This window comes from Doryrhamphus excisus, unplaced genomic scaffold (assembly GCF_037039965.1).
Source record: "Doryrhamphus excisus strain RoL-2023G ecotype Guam unplaced genomic scaffold, RoL_Dexc_Guam_v1.1 HiC_scaffold_24, whole genome shotgun sequence".
Taxonomy (NCBI): Eukaryota; Metazoa; Chordata; class Actinopteri; order Syngnathiformes; family Syngnathidae; genus Doryrhamphus; species Doryrhamphus excisus.
Window position 1 is genome coordinate 1,734,263 of NW_027621862.1, and position 19,574 is coordinate 1,753,836.

Below are 19,574 nucleotides of genomic sequence, written 5' to 3' on the forward strand. Positions count from 1 at the left end.
AGCAAAGTCGCTCGACAGAGACAAATGGTTGTCGCACTTGTCTCGTTATGTCGGCGTGATTAGTTTGTTTTTGGCAAACACGCCCGCGGAAACACGTGTCTTGGCGTACTCGTACCTCATTCCGGGCGACATCAGTGGGCCCCGCTCGTGTCGCTCCATATTTGATTTTGGGGCGTACGCTTCTGCACGCAAGACTTCCCTCTGTCATAACTTTCATCGTTTATTCATTCATTAGCACTTTGCTAGTTTGAGAGACGTTTCATGAAGTTGACTTTTCCGACCTTTGCGTGTCTTCCAGTTGGAGCAGATGGACTTGGAGGTGCGCGAAATCCCCGTCCAGAGCCGAGCCATGTACAACAGCCGACTGAAGAGCTACAAGCAAGAGGTGGAGAAGCTGGAGAAGGACTTTGTAAGTACCGGAGTCGCATCCAGACAGGGACGCGTCATTGGGTGAAAACCGTGTACGCGTGTCCCTCCTTTATCACGGTCAAAGTGAATTTCCATGGAAAAAAAACTGCAAAAAAACGAGCATCTTTCCCGAGACTTTGTAGCGATATCGTTGAGTCTTAAGTTGAGAGCCGGTATCCACTCCGGTCTTTCCCGGTCTTTAGTTGGCCGCATGTGAAATCCAAAAGTTGACCAACTTTTCATCTTATTGCCACAACCTTCTACACTACACTTGCGAGGTATGATTTATTTACTGAAAAAAATTATCTTCACATCTCGTGTGGAAGTGGTACATTTTTGGCTTCTTAAGTTCAGAAGAGGGCTGCGCGGCGGTCGAGTGGTTAGCGTGCAGGCCTCACAGCTAAGCTAGGCGAGCAGGAGTGAGTACTACCTCCATAATGCTGAAAGCTGGAAAACAAAAACCCTCCACAATGCAACCCAGGCCTCGAAACACACATGGGTGTCTAAAGTGTGGCGCAGGGGCCATGAGTGGAAATGGCTCATTGCAGAAATAAGAAATCAAGAATTGAAGAATGTATATAAATTGCATGTAAATGCATGTATAATTATTTGGTTTTTTTAAAATGATCGAAGGATTTTTAATTAATCATGATTAATTAAAATTAGTTAATAATTAATCTAATAATTTTTTTAAATCACGTGACAGCCCAAACATATATATATATATATATGTCACTTTCACAGATAAGGCTGCACGGTGAATGAGTGGTGAGCACGCAGGCCTCACAGCTAGGAGACCCGAGTTCAATTCCACCGTCGGCCATCTCTGTGTGGAGTGTGCATGTTCTCCCCGTGCATGCGTGGGTTTTCTCCGGGTACTCCGGTTTCCTCCCACATTCCAAAAACATGCTAGGTTAATTAGCGACTCCAAATTGTCCATAGGTATGAATGTGAGTGTGAATGGTTGTTTGTCTATATGTGCCCTGTTGATTGGCTGGCTAATGGCCTTTGTGTTTAACGCCGTACATATGAGTCGGATGTGACACATGTATTATGTAACCCGACACCCTCCTCTGCCCAAAACCGTCCATGTTGGTGGGTCAGACGTAATGAAAACCTTCACCGGATGAACCAAAGACAAACTGCAGGGACAACGACGGCGGCGGCGGCGTCGCTCTCAACCACGCCTTTGATCACACAAAAAGGAGGCACAGCGTCGGATTAATCTAATCAAATTTATCGGGTAAACAAAGCCGCCTGTCTTCAAAGGCGCCTTTTGGTTTTGTCCCAGCGGTGGTGGGGGGGTCCACGGATGTCTGCGGGTCTCTGAAAGTGCAATCCACCTTTTGAGGACAGGACTATTAAAGATTGGATGATGTCATCCATTAATTGTAAATAACAGTGATGATGATAATAATAATAATCATCATCACATAAACAATACCAAACTTATTTCACTTTAATTTATATCAGTGGACATCCCACTGCTTGCAAGCCAGTGTGGTTGTTCATGATTTTGTCCACCAGATGGCGACATTGCTCCAAGAATGATCCCAAAAGGTTCATGGAAAGGACACTATTGAGCCCATTTACTCTTTTTTTCATATTTGATCATAAAAAGCATCCTCTTATTGCTTCATTTGATCGCATCCTTTTTGGAATATTATATTACATAAATGTCCTTGCAGTAAACCCGTGCCCCTTCTTTTTGAGTTTAGTGTGCCGTGGCGCCAACTTATGTAGTTTGTCTTAATTCTGTGGTGTCCAAGCTTTTATCATTTGAAGGCAACCTATAGAAAGGTTAAAGGTTATTGTTGGTCACAGTTGATCACAAATATATACATTGATGCATGTGTGCACATTAATTTTCTACCGCTTAGCCTCACAAGGGTGGCGGGGGTGCTGGAGCCTATCCTAGCTGTCTTCGGGCGAGAGGCGGGGTACACCCACAGGGCACATATGGACAAACAACCATTCACACTCACATTCATACCTATGGACAATTTGGAGTGGCCAATTAACCTAGCATGTGTTTTGGAATGTAGGAGGAATTGAACTCGGGATTCCTAGCTGTGAGGCCTGTGCACTAACCACTCCTCTGCCGTGCGGCTTGCACTCATTCATTCATTCATTTTTTATAGCTTATCCTCATGAGGGACGCGGGGGTGCTGGAGCCTATCCCAGCTGTCTTCAGGCGAGAGGCGGGGTACACCCTGGACTGGTGGCCAGCCAATCACAGGGCACATATAGACAAACAACCATTCACACTCACATTCATACCTATGGACAATTTGGAGTCGCCAATTAACCTAGCATGTTTTTTGGAATGTGGGAGGAATTGAACTCGGGATTCCTAGCTGTGAGGCCTGTGCCCTAACCACTTGTGTGTGTGATCTCCAACACTACAGGACTCAGTGCTTTTTCACTTCCTGTGTTGTTCTATGGGAAAGTGGCAGGCCGAGTTCTTATAAAAAAAAAAAAAACAACACATTGTGGCCGTTTTTGGAGCTTAAATCTGCACCAAACATGCTCTCTTGTATTGTGGAGTTGCATCTTTTTTTTTTTTTTTTTAATTTGAGACTTTAACAAAACCGTATAAATACGAGGTGGGGTCCAACCTGAACTCCAACCGTTGACACTCCCATTCATACCAATGGACAATTAAGAGCCTCCAATTAACCGAACTTGCATGTCTTCAAACCCTCGATCTTTTAATTGTGCAGCCATCATGCTAACCACTCCTTCGCCGCGCAGCGATCCCACAATCTTGAACTCCTTCACGGTAAACACTCTAACCGCGTGAATGCTCATGACTTTACACTCCAGGATCCTTGACGATGACAAAGGTTAATTGGCCGTTTTGGAATAGCAACTCTGAGGAGTGTTGGAGTTCAGGGAATGGGTGCCACCGACGGTCAAGGCATTAAAGAGAGGACCCCGCGCTATGCTTTTTTTCCATCATACAATATGGCGGGATGTAGCGGAACCGTACTTAGTTGGAGACCGCATTGAAAGCCTTTTGTCGCTTGACCCCGCCCGCGTGATACCATTTCATCAAGAAACCACAAAAGATGTTTTTCTCTTTCTTTTCAAAACTGTGTACGTCGTCCCGTGTTTATTATAAGATGTGCGACATCTACTTCATGCCAGTGATGCCTCAGTCTCATTATGATGTCCGCCGAGCCCCTTTTTTCACTTCCCGATTGTTTAGTGATTCAGTCACGGTCAAGTGGGATCTGTGACTGTGCCTTTTTTTTTTTCCCTTTTTAAATAAAAACCAGAGAGAGAATACCTCCCAGTGTCCGCCCAGGGAGGTAATTAAGGCCTTTCCAAAGCCAACCTTGAAAGGCTGAACACTTTATTTTGCCAAAGAGATAGATGAGGTGAATAGAAGCTGTTGGCTTAGGTTCCCGGTTTCTTTTTTTTTTTTTGAAAAAAATCTGAGTGTATCAGTTTCATCCTTGACCTTCGAGAAATACCTTCTGGGTTCAAACGGGCCAAACAAACGGCGTGTTTAATGAATGTCCACATTGGACGGAGACAAGATCAGTGAATGACAAAACGGGATGCATTTAAACATTCTTCATATAGGGGTCAAGGTAAAGGGCGCTACTTTTGTTATGAGGACGGTAAATGGCGTGTAAAGGAGCTAATGAATGACTTATGCTGCATATACATTTTACATCTAAGTGCCCAATTCTAACTTATACCGCTTTTTGGTGTTTATTTACATTATCTAAACAAGAGACTAGCGACGATATAAACGATTAACCGATTAATCAATATTTTGGTGTTCCATTAATTGTTTTATTCATTTAATTCATGGGTTATCTAAACAAGACTAGCGACGATTAACCGATTAATCAATATTTTGGTGTTCCATTAATTGTTTTATTCATTTAATTCATGGGTTATCTAAACAAGACTAGCGACGATTAACCGATTAATCAATATTTTGGTGTTCCATTAATAGTTTTATTCATTTAATTCATGGGTTATCTAAACAAGACTAGCGACGATTAACCGATTAATCAATATTTTGGTGTTCCATTAATAGTTTTATTCATTTAATTCATGGGTTATCTAAACAAGACTGGCGACGATTAACCGATTAATCAATATTTTGGTGTTCCATTAATAGTTTTATTCATTTAATTCATGGGTTATCTAAACAAGACTAGCGACGATTAACCGATTAATCAATATTTTGGTGTTCAATTGTTTTATTCATTTAATTCATGGGTTATCTAAACAAGACTAGCGACGATTAACCGATTAATCAATATTTTGGTGTTCCATTAATAGTTTTATTCATTTAATTCATGGGTTATCTAAACAAGACTAGCGACGATTAACCGATTAATCAATATTTTGGTGTTCCATTAATAGTTTTATTCATTTAATTCATGGGTTATCTAAACAAGACTAGCGACGATTAACCGATTAATCAATATTTTGGTGTTCCATTAATAGTTTTATTCATTTAATTCATGGGTTATCTAAACAAGACTAGCGACGATTAACCGATTAATCAATATTTTGGTGTTCCATTAATTGTTTTATTCATTTAATTCATGGGTTATCTAAACAAGACTAGCGACGATTAACCGATTAATCAATATTTTGGTGTTCCATTAATTGTTTTATTCATTTAATTCATGGGTTATCTAAACAAGACTAGCGACGATTAACCGATTAATCAATATTTTGGTGTTCCATTAATAGTTTTATTCATTTAATTCATGGGTTATCTAAACAAGACTAGCGACGATTAACCGATTAATCAATATTTTGGTGTTCAATTAATTGTTTTATTCATTTAATTCATGGGTTATCTAAACAAGACTAGCGACGATTAACCGATTAATCAATAGTTTGGTGTTCAATTAATTGTTTTATTCATTTAATTCATGGGTTATCTAAACAAGACTAGCGACGATTAACCGATTAATCAATATTTTGGTGTTCAATTAATTGTTTTATTCATTTAATTCATGGGTTACCTAAACAAGACTAGCGACGATTAACCGATTAATCAATATTTTGGTGTTCCATTAATTGTTTTATTCATTTAATTCATGGGTTATCTAAACAAGACTAGCGACGATTAACCGATTAATCAATATTTTGGTGTTCCATTAATTGTTTTATTCATTTAATTCATGGGTTATCTAAACAAGACTAGCGACGATTAACCGATTAATCAATATTTTGGTGTTCAATTAATTGTTTTATTCATTTAATTCATGGGTTACCTAAACAAGACTAGCGACGATTAACCGATTAATCAATATTTTGGTGTTCCATTAATTGTTTTATTCATTTAATTCATGGGTTATCTAAACAAGACTAGCGACGATTAACCGATTAATCAATATTTTGGTGTTCCATTAATTGTTTTATTCATTTAATTCATTTTCTCGCGGGCATGCTGGAACCTATCTCAGCTGTCTTGGGGCAAAAAGCGGGGTACACCCTGGACTGGTGGCCAGCCTTCTTAAGTTTAGAAGAGGTCTGCACGGCGGACGAGTGGTTAGCATTCAGGCCTCACAGCGAAGCTGAAAGCTGAAAAAAAAACAACAACAACCAAAAAAACCCCTCCACAATGCAACCCAGGCCTTGACTAACATCACTAAGTAGGCAGAGCTTGGATACACTCGCTTACCTGGCAAAACACGCTTGGGTGCCTAAAGTGTGGCGCAGGGGCCATGAGTGGAAAATGGCTCATTGCAGAAATAAGAAATCAAGAATTGAAGAATATATGTAAATTGCATGTAAATATATGTATAATGTTGTTTTATTTTTAAATTATTTTGTTTTTTTTAGTTTTTTAAAATGATGGAAGGATTTTTTAATTAATCATGATTAATTGGTTAATAATTAATCTAATACATTTTTTAATCATGTGACAGCCCAAACATATATATATATATGTCACTTTCACAGATAAGGCCGCACGGAGTGGTGAGCACGCAGGCCTCACAGCTAGGAGACCCGAGTTCGATTCCACCCTCGGCCATGTCTGTGTGGAATTTGCACGTTCTTCTCGTTTTCTCCGGGTACTCCGGTTTCCTCCCACATTCCAAAAACATGCTAGGTTAATCGGCGACTCCAAATTGGTATGAATGAAGGTATGAATGTGAGTGTGAATGGTTGTTTGTCTATATGTGTCTAAAAACTTGCAGCATATCAATTATTACTATGATATTTTTTTTGGATTTATGCTTTCAATGTCATTGTGATTCCTCATGAGTGTGTAGTTTGTACTTTTCCTTCTGCAAAACGCTCAGCCCCGACTATAAAGTTTCCAGTGAAGTGCTGTTAGCTGTTTATATTTAGTCCTCGCTAAAAGATAGCCATGGAGTGTTTTTCCACCCTCAACGTCTAATGAAGCCGAGCGGCTGAAGATCAGGGTGTTCATCGGTTATTGAAGGCATGAATATTCATACCCGTTTTTAATTAGCGGTCACGGACGAGCCAAGGTTGCCGAGACGGTGCGGTTTGCCCGGTCCAAGCATGCAACGCAGAAAGGGAGCGTTTCGGCATCGGCGGCGGCGGCGTCGTCGTCGGCGACCTAATGAATGTCATTTCCAAACCAGATTGTTGGTGTTTAGTTAGAACGTGAGAGTGTGGTGTTGTAATCCATCTTGAAGCGGCCGACCTGAGCCGTCGCCGCACAGTGGCGGACATGACAGGCTGACATGAGTCGGATGTTGGACACTTTTTAAATCGCCTTAGGTTGACTTTCCTTGCTCGTTCTAATTCCCACTGAGGAGTGAAAAGCAGATTGAGTCTTTTCATGGTCTGAACAAGCCATCAGTGACACCAAAGTGGAATATAATAATCATCGGCTTGTCATAAAAAGACATTTTTTTCCCGCTTCCTTTTGAACCGAGTGCAGATTTAAGATGTAAACAAATGGATCTTGGTTGCTACTCATTGGGATGTTGTTGTAGTTACTGCTGTTTTTTTTCATGGATTTGTTTTGTTGGGTGCTCATTTTTATAAAGATGTCTGCGGATTAACTCGGTACATTTTTTTCGAAGTCGGTCAAATCAGGACTGAAGGACAGTGTCATCATAAGAACAGGAACTGTTCTTTCCAAATGTACTAAGTAAGTATTAAGTTGAAGTAACTTAACTCATGCAATCCCAGATATTTTCCAAAAGCCATCATACTCTCAATACCGGCTATTTTTGATGATTTTTCAAGGTTTACAGAATATTGTGGAAACATGGTATATACCAAAAGAAAGATTTGACTCTCATATTTCATCAGAAAAAAAAGTTTGTTTGTACCTTTTTCTGTTCTTAGGTATCAGTTGTCAACAAAAAAAGGGAGCGAAAAAGCCTTTAATTTGGACAAAAATTTGTTAATATGTATTTTGCTAACTTTTATAACAATAATATGTATATAAAGAAATGGCAAAAAATAAACAACCTTTGAACTGTAAACCTCAGTAACTTGGCTCCACAAGGTCAAAGCTCTAATCATAATTGATACATATGATTAAGACGACACGGTGGATGAGTGGTTAGCATGCAGGCCACACAGCTAGGAGACCCGAGTTCGATTCCATGTGTGGGTTTTCTCCGGGTACTCCGGTTTCCTCCCACATGCCAAAAAACATGCTAGGTTAATTAGCGACTCCAAATTGTCCATAGGTATGAATGTGAGTGTGAATGGTTGTTTGTCTATATGTGCCCTGTGATTGGGTGGCCACCAGTCCAGGGTGTACCAAGACAGCTGGGATAGGCTCCAGCACCCCCTGTGACACTTGTGAAAATGAATGAATGAATGAATGAATAAAAATGGCTGCTGGAATGTAAACACATATACAGTACTACAGTAAGAGTATTATGCCGCATCAACCAGACAATACACTACCAATGTATGATGCAGAATATTAACCAACTACTATGCGAGCTCAAAAGACTAAGTAAGTGATATGAATGTGAGTGTGAATGGTTGTTTGTCTATATGTGCCCTGTGATTGGCTGGCCACCAGTCCAGGGTGTACCCCAGCTGGGATAGACTCCAGCACCCCCGCGAACCTCCTGAGGCTAAGCGGTGGGTTACGGACAGCAAGTCAAAAATCTCATCAAAATATGTTTGAAGTTTCAAGTGAAATATCAAATTTTTGATGTAAAATTTTAATTTATATATGCCATTATTACGTTTTTTGGTCATTTTCTTAAGAAAATGCCTTAATAAATTCCTCTAAAATGCACTTATGCGCATTAATGTTTCAAAATATGGCAACCGATTTCATAACAAATACATTGGCTTGGTTTGACTTAAAAGTAAAGCAATATATAAATTAATTAGATATCGAAATGAAGGAATAGAACCACTGCCCTGAAGTTCCGAGTGGGTGTTTTGTAGGACTGTGTGAGAAATTTCAAGTCCATCCGACTTATGGGGTCAAACTGTTGGGGTTCCATAGAAATAGACACCAAAATAGAACAGCCAACATATAGGAATAAATATTTTTATGCATGTTTTATGTGTAGCGGTTCAGGAGCTAGCTTGCACAAAGTGCATATTTACCTAATATAATATCTTCAGTATATTTTCGCACCGTCCTCTAAGAGTGACTGCAAAGGAGTGTAGTGTATATAATATCTCTTGATATTAACACTTGTCTATATGGATGTGGCCTGCGGCATACTGTAGTTTTTTTTTTTTGTTGTTATTGTTTGTCAGTGCAAATGTGTCCGTTATCTTTGCTTCCTTTTCTCGCTTATCTCTCGCTTGGCCCCTTCCGAAGTGGCACACACACACACATATACACATATACACACATATATATACACACATGCACACACAGACGGGGTGACAGCGATCAGTATAGCTTTCAGACGCTCATCATCTCTGCAGCAAAAAGGCTCTCCCAGGGTCCCCTTGCTGTCCTCGGGGCTCCGTGTGATTGAGTGACTGCAGTGAGTGGGGGCCCACAGATAATAAGGGAGGAAAATATAAAGACGTAGGGGCGATGATACGATAACATCCCCATCCCTCCCCTCCTCCTTCTTCTCCTCATCATCACTTTTCCTTCTGTTCTTTCCTTTTTCCATCCCGCACACACCACCCAGCCCGGTCCCACGCGGTGGTGTAAACCAGAAGTGACATGTGACACCCGCTCCCCAGTGATGTGCTGACAAGCGGGTACTAGAATAGGTGACAATGCCCCCCCCAAACCCCCCACCCACCCACCACACCACACACTTTTTTTTAAAATTTTTTTTAACCAGACTAGCTTACGTATGGTGAAAGGATTCATGAAGTATTAATGAAATATATTATGAATCATTGGCTTTTTTTTTTAGTTACTAGGATTTGCTTTTTAATAACACACAGTAAGGGTCGAGCGAGAGAGAGAGAGAGAGGTTTCTTCATTTGTAATATTTTGCTTGCATATGTACACACAAAGTACATCCACACAATTAAACTCAGTCCCGGCTTCTCATCCTAAGTGTTTTAATGAGAAAGCGTGGCCACTATCACAGTTTCTTCTATGCCACTTGTTTTTTTTTCTTTTTGAAGATCTCGGCCTTGATCACAAATACATTAAAGATTTGTTTTTATTATTTGGATTTTTCTCCCTCAAGTTGGGCCACCATTAGAGCAATCGTTGTTGCAGTCATTGTAACACACCAGCAAGTCCTGTTAAAAATATTAAATCTTTTGCATGTAATAAGTTATTTTATCTCCCTTTGGCCAGAAATTCTGTATTTCAAATGTAGGGATTTTTATCTCTATTCAAGTAAAAGAACTTTATCTTTGCAGAATTGTTGTAATTCAGTCACATTGGAGATCTTTCCAGCATGAACCTTATCTTTGCAGAATTGTTGTAATTCAGTCACCTTGGAGGGTTTTCCAGCATGAACCTTATTTTTGCAGAATTGTTGTAATTCAGTCACATTGGAGGGTTTTCCAGTGTGAACCTTATCTTTGCAGAATTGTTGTAATTCAGTCACATTGAAGGGTTTTCCAACATGAACCTTATCTTTGCAGAATTGTTGTAATTCAGTCACCTTGGAGGGTTTTCCGGCATGAACTTTATCTTTGCAGAATTGTTGTAATTCAGTCACATTGGAGGGTTTTCCAACAGGAACCTTATCTTTGCAGAATTGTTGTAATTCAGTCACATTGGAGGGTTTTCCGGCATGAACTTTATCTTTGCAGAATTGTTGTAATTCAGTCACATTGGAGGGTTTTCCAACAGGAACCTTATCTTTGCAGAATTGTTGTAATTCAGTCACATTGGAGGGTTTTCCAACATGAACCTTATCTTTGCAGAATTGTTGTAATTCAGTCACATTGGAGGGTTTTCCAACATGAACCTTATCTTTGCAGAATTGTTGTAATTCAGTCACCTTGGAGGGTTTTCCAGCATGAACCTTATCTTTGCAGAATTGTTGTAATTCAGTCACATTGGAGGGTTTTCCAGCATGAACCTTATCTTTGCAGAATTGTTGTAATTCAGTCACATTGGAGGGTTTTCCAGCATGAACCTTATCTTTGCAGAATTGTTGTAATTCAGTCACATTGGAGGGTTTTCCAGCATGAACCTTATCTTTGCAGAATTGTTGTAATTCAGTCACATTGGAGGGTTTTCCAGCATGAACCTTATCTTTGCAGAATTGTTGTAATTCAGTCACATTGGAGGGTTTTCCAACATGAACCTTATCTTTGCAGAATTGTTGTAATTCAGTCACCTTGGAGGGTTTTCCGGCATGAACTTTATCTTTGCAGAATTGTTGTAATTCAGTCACATTGGAGGGTTTTCCGGCATGAACCTTATCTTTGCAGAATTGTTGTAATTCAGTCACATTGGAGGGTTTTCCGGCATGAACTTTATCTTTGCAGAATTGTTGTAATTCAGTCACATTGGAGGGTTTTCCAACAGGAACCTTATCTTTGCAGAATTGTTGTAATTCAGTGACATTGGAGGGTTTTCCAACATGAACCTTATCTTTGCAGAATTGTTGTAATTCAGTCACATTGGAGGGTTTTCCAGTGTGAACCTTATCTTTGCAGAATTGTTGTAATTCAGTCACATTGAAGGGTTTTCCAACATGAACCTTATCTTTGCAGAATTGTTGTAATTCAGTCACATTGGAGGGTTTTCCAGCATGAACCTTATCTTTGCAGAATTGTTGTAATTCAGTCACATTGGAGGGTTTTCCAGCATGAACCTTATCTTTGCAGAATTGTTGTAATTCAGTCACATTGGAGGGTTTTCCAGCATGAAGCTTATCTTTGCAGAATTGTTGTAATTCAGTCACATTGGAGGTCTTTCCAGCATGAACTTCTCTTATCTTTGCAGAATTGTTGTAATTCAGTCACAATGGAGGGTTTTTTAACATGAACCTTATCTTTGCAGAATTGTTGTAATTCAGTCAGACATATTTTCCAGCATGAAGCGCCTCTTTAAGGCATCTCAATAGGAATTCGTGTCGGGATTTTTTTTAATTGAGGTACTCAAATTATTTGCATAACCATTGTAGCCATCCTTAATAGTAAAAACTGCATTTTGTATAATCAAATAATAATAAAATTAATTGACTCGTTAAATTTGAAGGAATAGGAGTCTGAAATCAGATGATGAAACAACACCTTTTATGGATTAAAGTGCAATATCATCTTCCTGCCTATTTTTTCTTTCAAAATTTTAGTACAATTAAAAAAATGTACAAAAATTTTGATTATTATTTGTAGATTTTCCCCAATTTATTTATAATTAAATAACCAGAATAAATAACTAAAATATTTAATGTTGTTAATAATAGTTAAGGTCTAAATCTATCTCTAGTCATATAAAAGTAAATAACAAAAAAAATGATTTAAAATATGTAATAGTGAATTAATAATAAAAAAATATATTATTATTGTTAATTATTATAATTTTTTATTTATGGGAGTTTCTATGAGTCCTTCTCCCCCCTCCCTCTGAGGGTTGCAAATTCCAAGACAAAGCGTGCAGACTTGCGTGTTGGGAAGTTCAGGAGGGCACATGTTGGAGGGGCTTTGGAAAGTGGGACGGAAGGGGGGGGGTCCTCATCAGCATCTGAATGGCAGTAAAATAACAAAGTACACCTAAATATACAGAGATAATGATCTGGCTAAATCCCTATACATTCTTATGCAAATGAAGCCACCCATTGGTGACCAACAATGGTCACGTTACAAGAAAAAGACCGATAGTCGTTTGGCGGAGTGTGCGTCCGCTGACTGACTGACGGGGCGGACAGATGCGCGCACGCTCCGGCAGCGTCTGCCTTTTGTGTCTAGGTTTTTTTTTTTTTTTTTTTTTTTTTTATTGCAGTTTTCAATTTTAGATAAGAGCCCAAGAATAGACATGAAAGCAAAAATGAATCACAAATGGAGGTCAGGAGTGAGCCTTGCTTCCAAAGCAGAAGAGCGGGTTAAAAGTGAAGTTTTCTTTCTTCGGAAAAAAAAAAGATGGCGAGGCTGAGCGGAGAGGGTTCACTGAACCATATGTAGGTAGCCACGGGCTAATGGGCCGCTTGGTCCCCGCCTTGTCAGGTACCACCCCCCCCCACCCCCCTCCCACCGCACTCTCGTGTCTCTCGTCATCTCCCACCTGTGAAAATCCCTCCTCCACTTTCCTCTAATCTCACCTTTCTCTGTGGTGCTGACCCTGTGAGGCCTACTGTTTTCCCCAGAAGCCAGCCAGCGTTGTGATCGGGGGGGGGGCTCGAGCCCCAGCTTTCTCCCCCATGCCCTAGCCGCCTGCCTCCCCAGACAACTTTGCTTTATTGATTTTATACACCTCCATCCGACGCTGTCTGCCTCGGTTTAGCACCAGCAGCACCTTCTTCCTCTTGTCTGTCTTCCCCCTGCTGTCCCTGCTACCCAACTGTGGGTGGTGGTAGCAGGGGGGGGTGCCCTCACACAGAGAGACAAAAAAAAAACATCTCAGGAGCGTCTAAATAAAACTGTAGTTAGGAAACCGAATTTCTTTCATTAGGTCATAGGATCATTTATGTTAGATTCCAACGCCCCCCCCCCTCTCAGATGGCAGAGAAGACAATAAGGTGTCGGTGGCATGGAGTGGAAAGCCACCAAAAGCGGCAACCTATGAGCTAATGAGAGGGCCCCCATGCTGTTACCTGAGGCGCTTGGCTCCTTTTCTTTACCGCTGCCGCTCTCACTTCGATTAGGGGAACACACACGGTGCCGGCTGGTGGGTTTGGCTTGCGTGTTCTCCAAAGGAAGGAACCCCCCCCCCCACCTTGCTTCGCAGATGCCTCGCCGCCGTATAGTCACCCCTTGTACGAGCATCATGCTGTATTGAATGGCGGCAAAGACCAAAATAGAACAAACAACCGATAATGTGATAATATTTCTTATAATGCATTAAAAAAAGTCTGACGTCCTAATTTCTTATAACGTAGAAAAGACACCATGTGATAAATTGCCCCCCCCCCCACCACCACCAAGCCGAGATGCATTATTGAAGATGGTGTTGTGATACTTGTGCCGGCTTAAAGGTCTCGGCTTCCTTTTCTAAAACAGCGGCTCAGCCCCCTTGGTGGGATAACTGCTGGCATGGGGGTCCTCACATCACATGGGAGAAAATCACAGTGGAGGCTGGAGGAAGCGATGAATTAAACACGCCGTATTGACTTCGTTGCCAGATCTCCAATTGTCCCTGAAGAATCATCTGTTACATCAGCAAACCTTTATAACCTCTATAGGCGTTTTAAAATAGCATTTCAACAGACTAAATAAAACTAAAATACATAAAGATGACTCAACTTTTGATGTATTCCTGATGTATAGGCCTTCTCGGAACATGCAACTAATTGGTTATGGATTGGTTATACACATTTTTACCATCATAACTGTCATGCAAATGTAAAAATAACTACCCGAGGGTAAGACTCAATAAAACTAAAGTTAAATAAAATTTAATTCCAAAACTCACTCTCGGCAAGGTATTGTTTTGTCAACATAGAAGTAATGATGCTGAGAGCTTTTTTACTGGAATACAAATGTAAAAAGAAATTGACCGTTCCATAATAAAACCAAATAAAATGGAAATTCTCGAAAGTTAAAATTTTAATGTCGAAAACCAGCAGAGTTATACAAGTGTAAAACGAAGTTAGCCACAAAGTAAAGCAAAATACATAAAAATTACTTGACCTGGCATATTGGCCTTGCAAACATGGATGTTATAGAAGTATTTTTTTTACTATTAAGCACTTAATAAAATACATACTAAAACCAGAATAAATGAAAATCACTCAGCCACTGATATATTGGCCTTGCAAACATAGATGTTTTTCGGCCCTTTTCTATTGAGTTGGGGACTCCTGTAGAGCAGCTACACACAATAACCAGCACAGAAAGCTTTTTAGATCTTCCAAAATCTGCACCTATCCAGCTGTATTTCCTTATATTTCTAAAACGGTCTGTTTTAATTTATTATATTCCAGGGCCCGTCTGTGGGCACGCCCACTCTGCTGTGATTGGTCAGCTTAATCAGCTTGTACAGCTTGTACCCGGGCACACCCATATGAGGAAGTTAGAAAAAAACTCTGAAACCGAGTGTTGGAGCCATCCGAAATTTCTTTAAGGGCACACTTCCAATTGCGCAAACCTCATTAGCTGAAACTTTAGCATCGTAGTACAACATTCAAACGACATTTATAGGTCAGAAAAGTGGAAAAAGCAAGGATTTTTGACAAGCGACAATGGAAGTTAAACACTCAATAATAAGGCAAAATAAAACCAAAATAAATGAAAATGGCTCACCTTTGATAACTGACATTCCGGCGTTGCAAACAGGGAAGTTAGTGGGATTTTTTTACCCTCTTTATGAGTGCAAAAGTAAACAAAATTAAATAAAAATCACTTTTTGGGAGTTTTTTTTTGAACCACCTGAACTGTCATACAAGGCGGATATCACATTAACACTAAATATATAGGATTTTGCGGTGTACTGTATGTACTGTAATTTTGTATAATTTTTATTTTGTGCTGAGCCAGGACAATATTCCGACAGCGTCGTTTCAGGAATATTTATCCAGAAAAATTTCGATGCCTTTGGGTTCATTTTGACTTCAATTAGGCGTAGAGAAACACGTCTAAAGGTTGAACGTGTGAATGAAGTCAAGCACACAGAGCCGCACTTTAAGAGTTATTTGGCCTCATTTTTTTTTTTTTGCCAACACGCGTCCGCTCTCCTCCTGGGTTAGCGATGGCACGTCGCATTTGCACACGGACTTAATTGCACTTCATGCTATGCCACCAGCCATGTGTGCAGGGGTTGAAAAAAAGAGAAAACCTCTGCAGAGGAAACTTCAGGGCCCCTCATTACACTTTGCCCTTGGGTATTTTTTTCTTTTTTACGCCTTTTATTTTTCATCTAATGAACTGTTTATGTTTTTTTTTTTTTTTTTTTTTTTTAACCCTTCCAGCTTTTCCCGGGCGCCACAATTATTTGCAATTGTCCTTGTGTCACTCGTGGCTATGGACAAAAAAAAAGAACAGTTGGAGGGCAGTGAAATGTGTATAGAAAATTACACTTTTTTTGATTTTTAATGATTCTGATTTTTTTTGCAAAAATTTAGGAAAATCACCAAAGATGTTTGTATATTTGATGCATTTTTTTTGTCAATGCAAAACCCATAATGAAATAATTTGCCACTCAAGAAGATTATGCAAAAGCGATTAACATATCTGATATGAATTGTTATGCATGCATATGTAATTACATTTTGATGGGCGTTGTTTTTTTTTCTTGAGCTATCCATGTCAGCAAGGCGCTTTTTTTTTATTTTTTTTTTTTTTTACATTTTGACAGGACACCAACACCTTCTGTGACGACGTTTGACGGAACGGGGTTTTAAAAAGGCGGGCCACTTTGCATAAAGTTAAGATGTACCTTTTGTACTTTTTCCCGTGCGCTTCTGGGAATAGACGCAAATTCTCACCCGTGATTAAAAAAGTGACAAAAGACAGACCTTTCAAAAGGACTAAAAAAAAAAAAAAAAAAGCTTCTTCTCCCTCCTCCTTCCTTATCGGAGCAATAAGAAAGCCATTTTTTTTTTTTAGATGACATAGCTTGATTAATGAGGTTTATTTAAAGATCTTCACACAGCATCCTAACTCTTATTGTATTTCATCATTTTTGCACCTAGCATCTGCTTTTTTCTGACCTGTTTTTGCCTTATTATCAAATCTGTCAGCGTATTAAACAGTAAATACTGCACAGATCACATCAAATGGGGAGGTGGTAATCATTTTGGAGGGGGGCAGGTGTTGTTTTTCAGAGGGGAAATCCAAAAAAATGTGATTGCATGCTTGTATGTATGTATGTATGTATGTATGTGTGTGTGCGGAAGGGTGGGGGGGGTGGGATAACGGTGGCAACGCTTTCATTTCGGTGACATTTTTCTTTTGTGATATACGCATTGCGAAAGCTCCTCACCGCTCATCTGTAACAAACAGCTATTTAGAAGAAATACTTCTCTACGTATGTTTTGAAGGCGACGTTAAGCCCCGGTGTTCAAATCAATGCTTCTCGCGAGCTTTCTTGTCTCAATTACTGCTGAAGTCGTCCCCGTCACCCCCCCTCCTAAGTTGCACTGCAGCTATTTACGATGAATTTCCACTTAAATGGAATATGTGGGTGTTTTTTTTTTTGTTTTTCCTGTAAAAAATTGTGCATTTGTGCCTCGCAAGTTCACGTTGTTGTCAAATTTGGATGCTTATTGTCTTGATGATGGGGAATTGGACGCAGTGTCCAGTTAATTAACACAAAAAACATAAAGTGTTGTTATCAAAATCACTTTTTATACAGTTTGTATTGTTTAAGTTTTCAATAAGACACCGTGGGCCTGGTTTAGTGTTTTACTCAGCTGCCATTCTCTTTATTCCCTCCAGGGGGCGTTCAAGTATTCTTTGGCCGTACTCTTCATCCCAAGTGGATCAGGGTGATTACTCCAGAGAACTGCAGCCCTTCACTAATAATAACCACATCCAAACTTCATAAACAGTCATCACTTTTCACTCACTGGCTCTTTTTTATGTGGTAAAACATTAAAAAAAGTCACAGCTCCCAAGATGTTAACCTCGCTTTAATGTTAGAATGGACTATTTTCCGAGTATAAAAGCACATTTTATAATAAAACGATGGCGTACAATCTTTGAACTGACTTGAAAATCTGACATGGTATCTGTAAAGCTGTAGGGTTTGCCTGCAGTGAGCGAAGGCTGCAAAAAGATGCACGTTCCAATTCAAATTTCTCTGTGCTTTAATTTTGCTGTTGCAGGCAGAATTCTTATAAAAGGCACTTCTGCCACCCTGTGGCCGTTTTCCCATTTTTAAAATTGCACCGAACATGCTCTGTTTTATTGTGGAGTTGCATCATCACCTCTTTTTTTGCCTCTAGCGCAAAAAAAACCCCAAAAACCATAAAAGATTTATCAGTATTTCTTTGGGAGCGAGTGATTTTCTACCGCTTATCCTCACAAGGGTCGCGGGGGGTGCTGGAACCTATCCCAGCTGTCTTGTACACCCTTGACTGGTGGCCAGCCAATCACAGGGCACATATAGACAAACAAACAACCATTCACACTCACATTCATACCTATGGACAATTTGGAGTGGCTAATTAACCTAGCATGTTTTTGGAATGTGGGAGGAAACCGGAGTACCCGGAGAAAACATGCAAACTCCACACAGAGATGGCCGACGGTGGAATTGAACCCGGATCTCCTAGCTTTGCTAACCACTCGACCACCGTGCGGCCTTATCTGTTAAAGTGACATATATATATATATGTTTGGGCTGTCATGTGATTAAAAAATAAATAGATTAATTATTAACAATTAATCATGATTAATTAAAAATCCTTCCATCATTTGAAAAAACTAAATAATTTAAAAATAAAACAAAAAATAAAATAAAAAAATAAATTATATATATTTACATGCAATTTACATACATTCTTCAATTCTTGATTTCTGCAATGAGCCATATTCCACTGATGGCCCCTGCGCCGCACTTTAGACACCCATGTGTGTTTTGCCAGGTAGGCGAGTGTATCCAAGCTCTGCCAACTTGCTGATGTTAATCAAGGCCTGGGTTGCATTGCGGAGGGTTAGCTTAGCTGTGAGGCCTGCAAGCTAACCACTCGTCCACCGTGCGGCCCTGTTCTGAACTTAAGAAGCCAAAGATCTTGGCTTTTTTGGAATGTGGGAGGAAACCGGAGTACTCGGAGATGCATGCACGGGGAGAACATGCAAACTCCACACAGAGACGGCCGAGGGTGGAATTGAACTCGGGTTTCCCAGCTGTGTGGCATGTGCGCTAACCACTTGGGCCTATTCAATTAATTCATTTTCTACTGCTTTTTCCTCACGAGGGTCGCTGGAGCCTGTCTTGGGGCGAGAGGCAGGGTACACCGTGGACTGGTGGCCCAGCCAATCACAGAGCACATATAGACAAACAACCATTCACACTCACATTCATACCTATATAGACAATTTGGAGTTTCTAATTAACTTAGCATGTTTTTTGGAATGTGGGAGGAAACCGGAGTACCCGGGGAAAAAAACCCACGCATGCACGGGGAGAACATGCAAACTCCACACAGAGACGGCCGAGGGTGGAATCGAACGCGCGCTAACCAACTCAAACAAAATCTGAAATCTATATTATTTGAAACAAATATATGTAACTGTGGTCTCTGTAGTTTCCAAAGTATACATATTTTATTGTCCTTATTAATGATAAATTATACATATTGCAGAATATGATATTTACTATACCACATATCGTACGGTAAAATGTATTATTTCAGTTCAGAAAAAAATAAATGTGCCTTATAAATAAAATTCCTTATATAATTAAATGAGCAATATTTATTTATTAATGGTATAAAATATTCCGATGCAGCAGGTCATCGGCGTCCCTTTCCTAATGTGTTTATTTACAGTGAGCCCGCTAAGAAAACGACACAAGCTTGAGTGCAAAAGTAAGAAGCGGTATCTTCATAGCCGTGCTACTGTTTCTCTTTGATTTGGGGGGGGCGACCTTTGGAAAAAAAAAAAAAAAACACAGCAGTGTTTTCGGCAGTGCAGAGAGAGCACCGCGACGGCTCGGTAAACACTTTGGAGGGCACGCC

The 19,574-nt window shown here is 39.9% G+C and overlaps 1 protein-coding gene across 4 annotated transcripts in view; it reads left to right on the plus strand.

Annotated features, from left to right (window-relative positions):
- The window catches only part of vti1a (vesicle transport through interaction with t-SNAREs 1A), a 145,806-nt gene that overhangs the window by 3,980 nt on the left and 122,252 nt on the right, over positions 1 to 19,574 (plus strand). For all 4 annotated transcript variants that reach the window (XM_058062703.2, XM_058062700.2, XM_058062704.2 and 1 more), the window contains exon 3: positions 299 to 409. In XM_058062703.2, the coding sequence (XP_057918686.2) occupies positions 299 to 409 (111 nt within the window). The remainder of the gene's footprint in view (positions 1 to 298; positions 410 to 19,574) is intronic.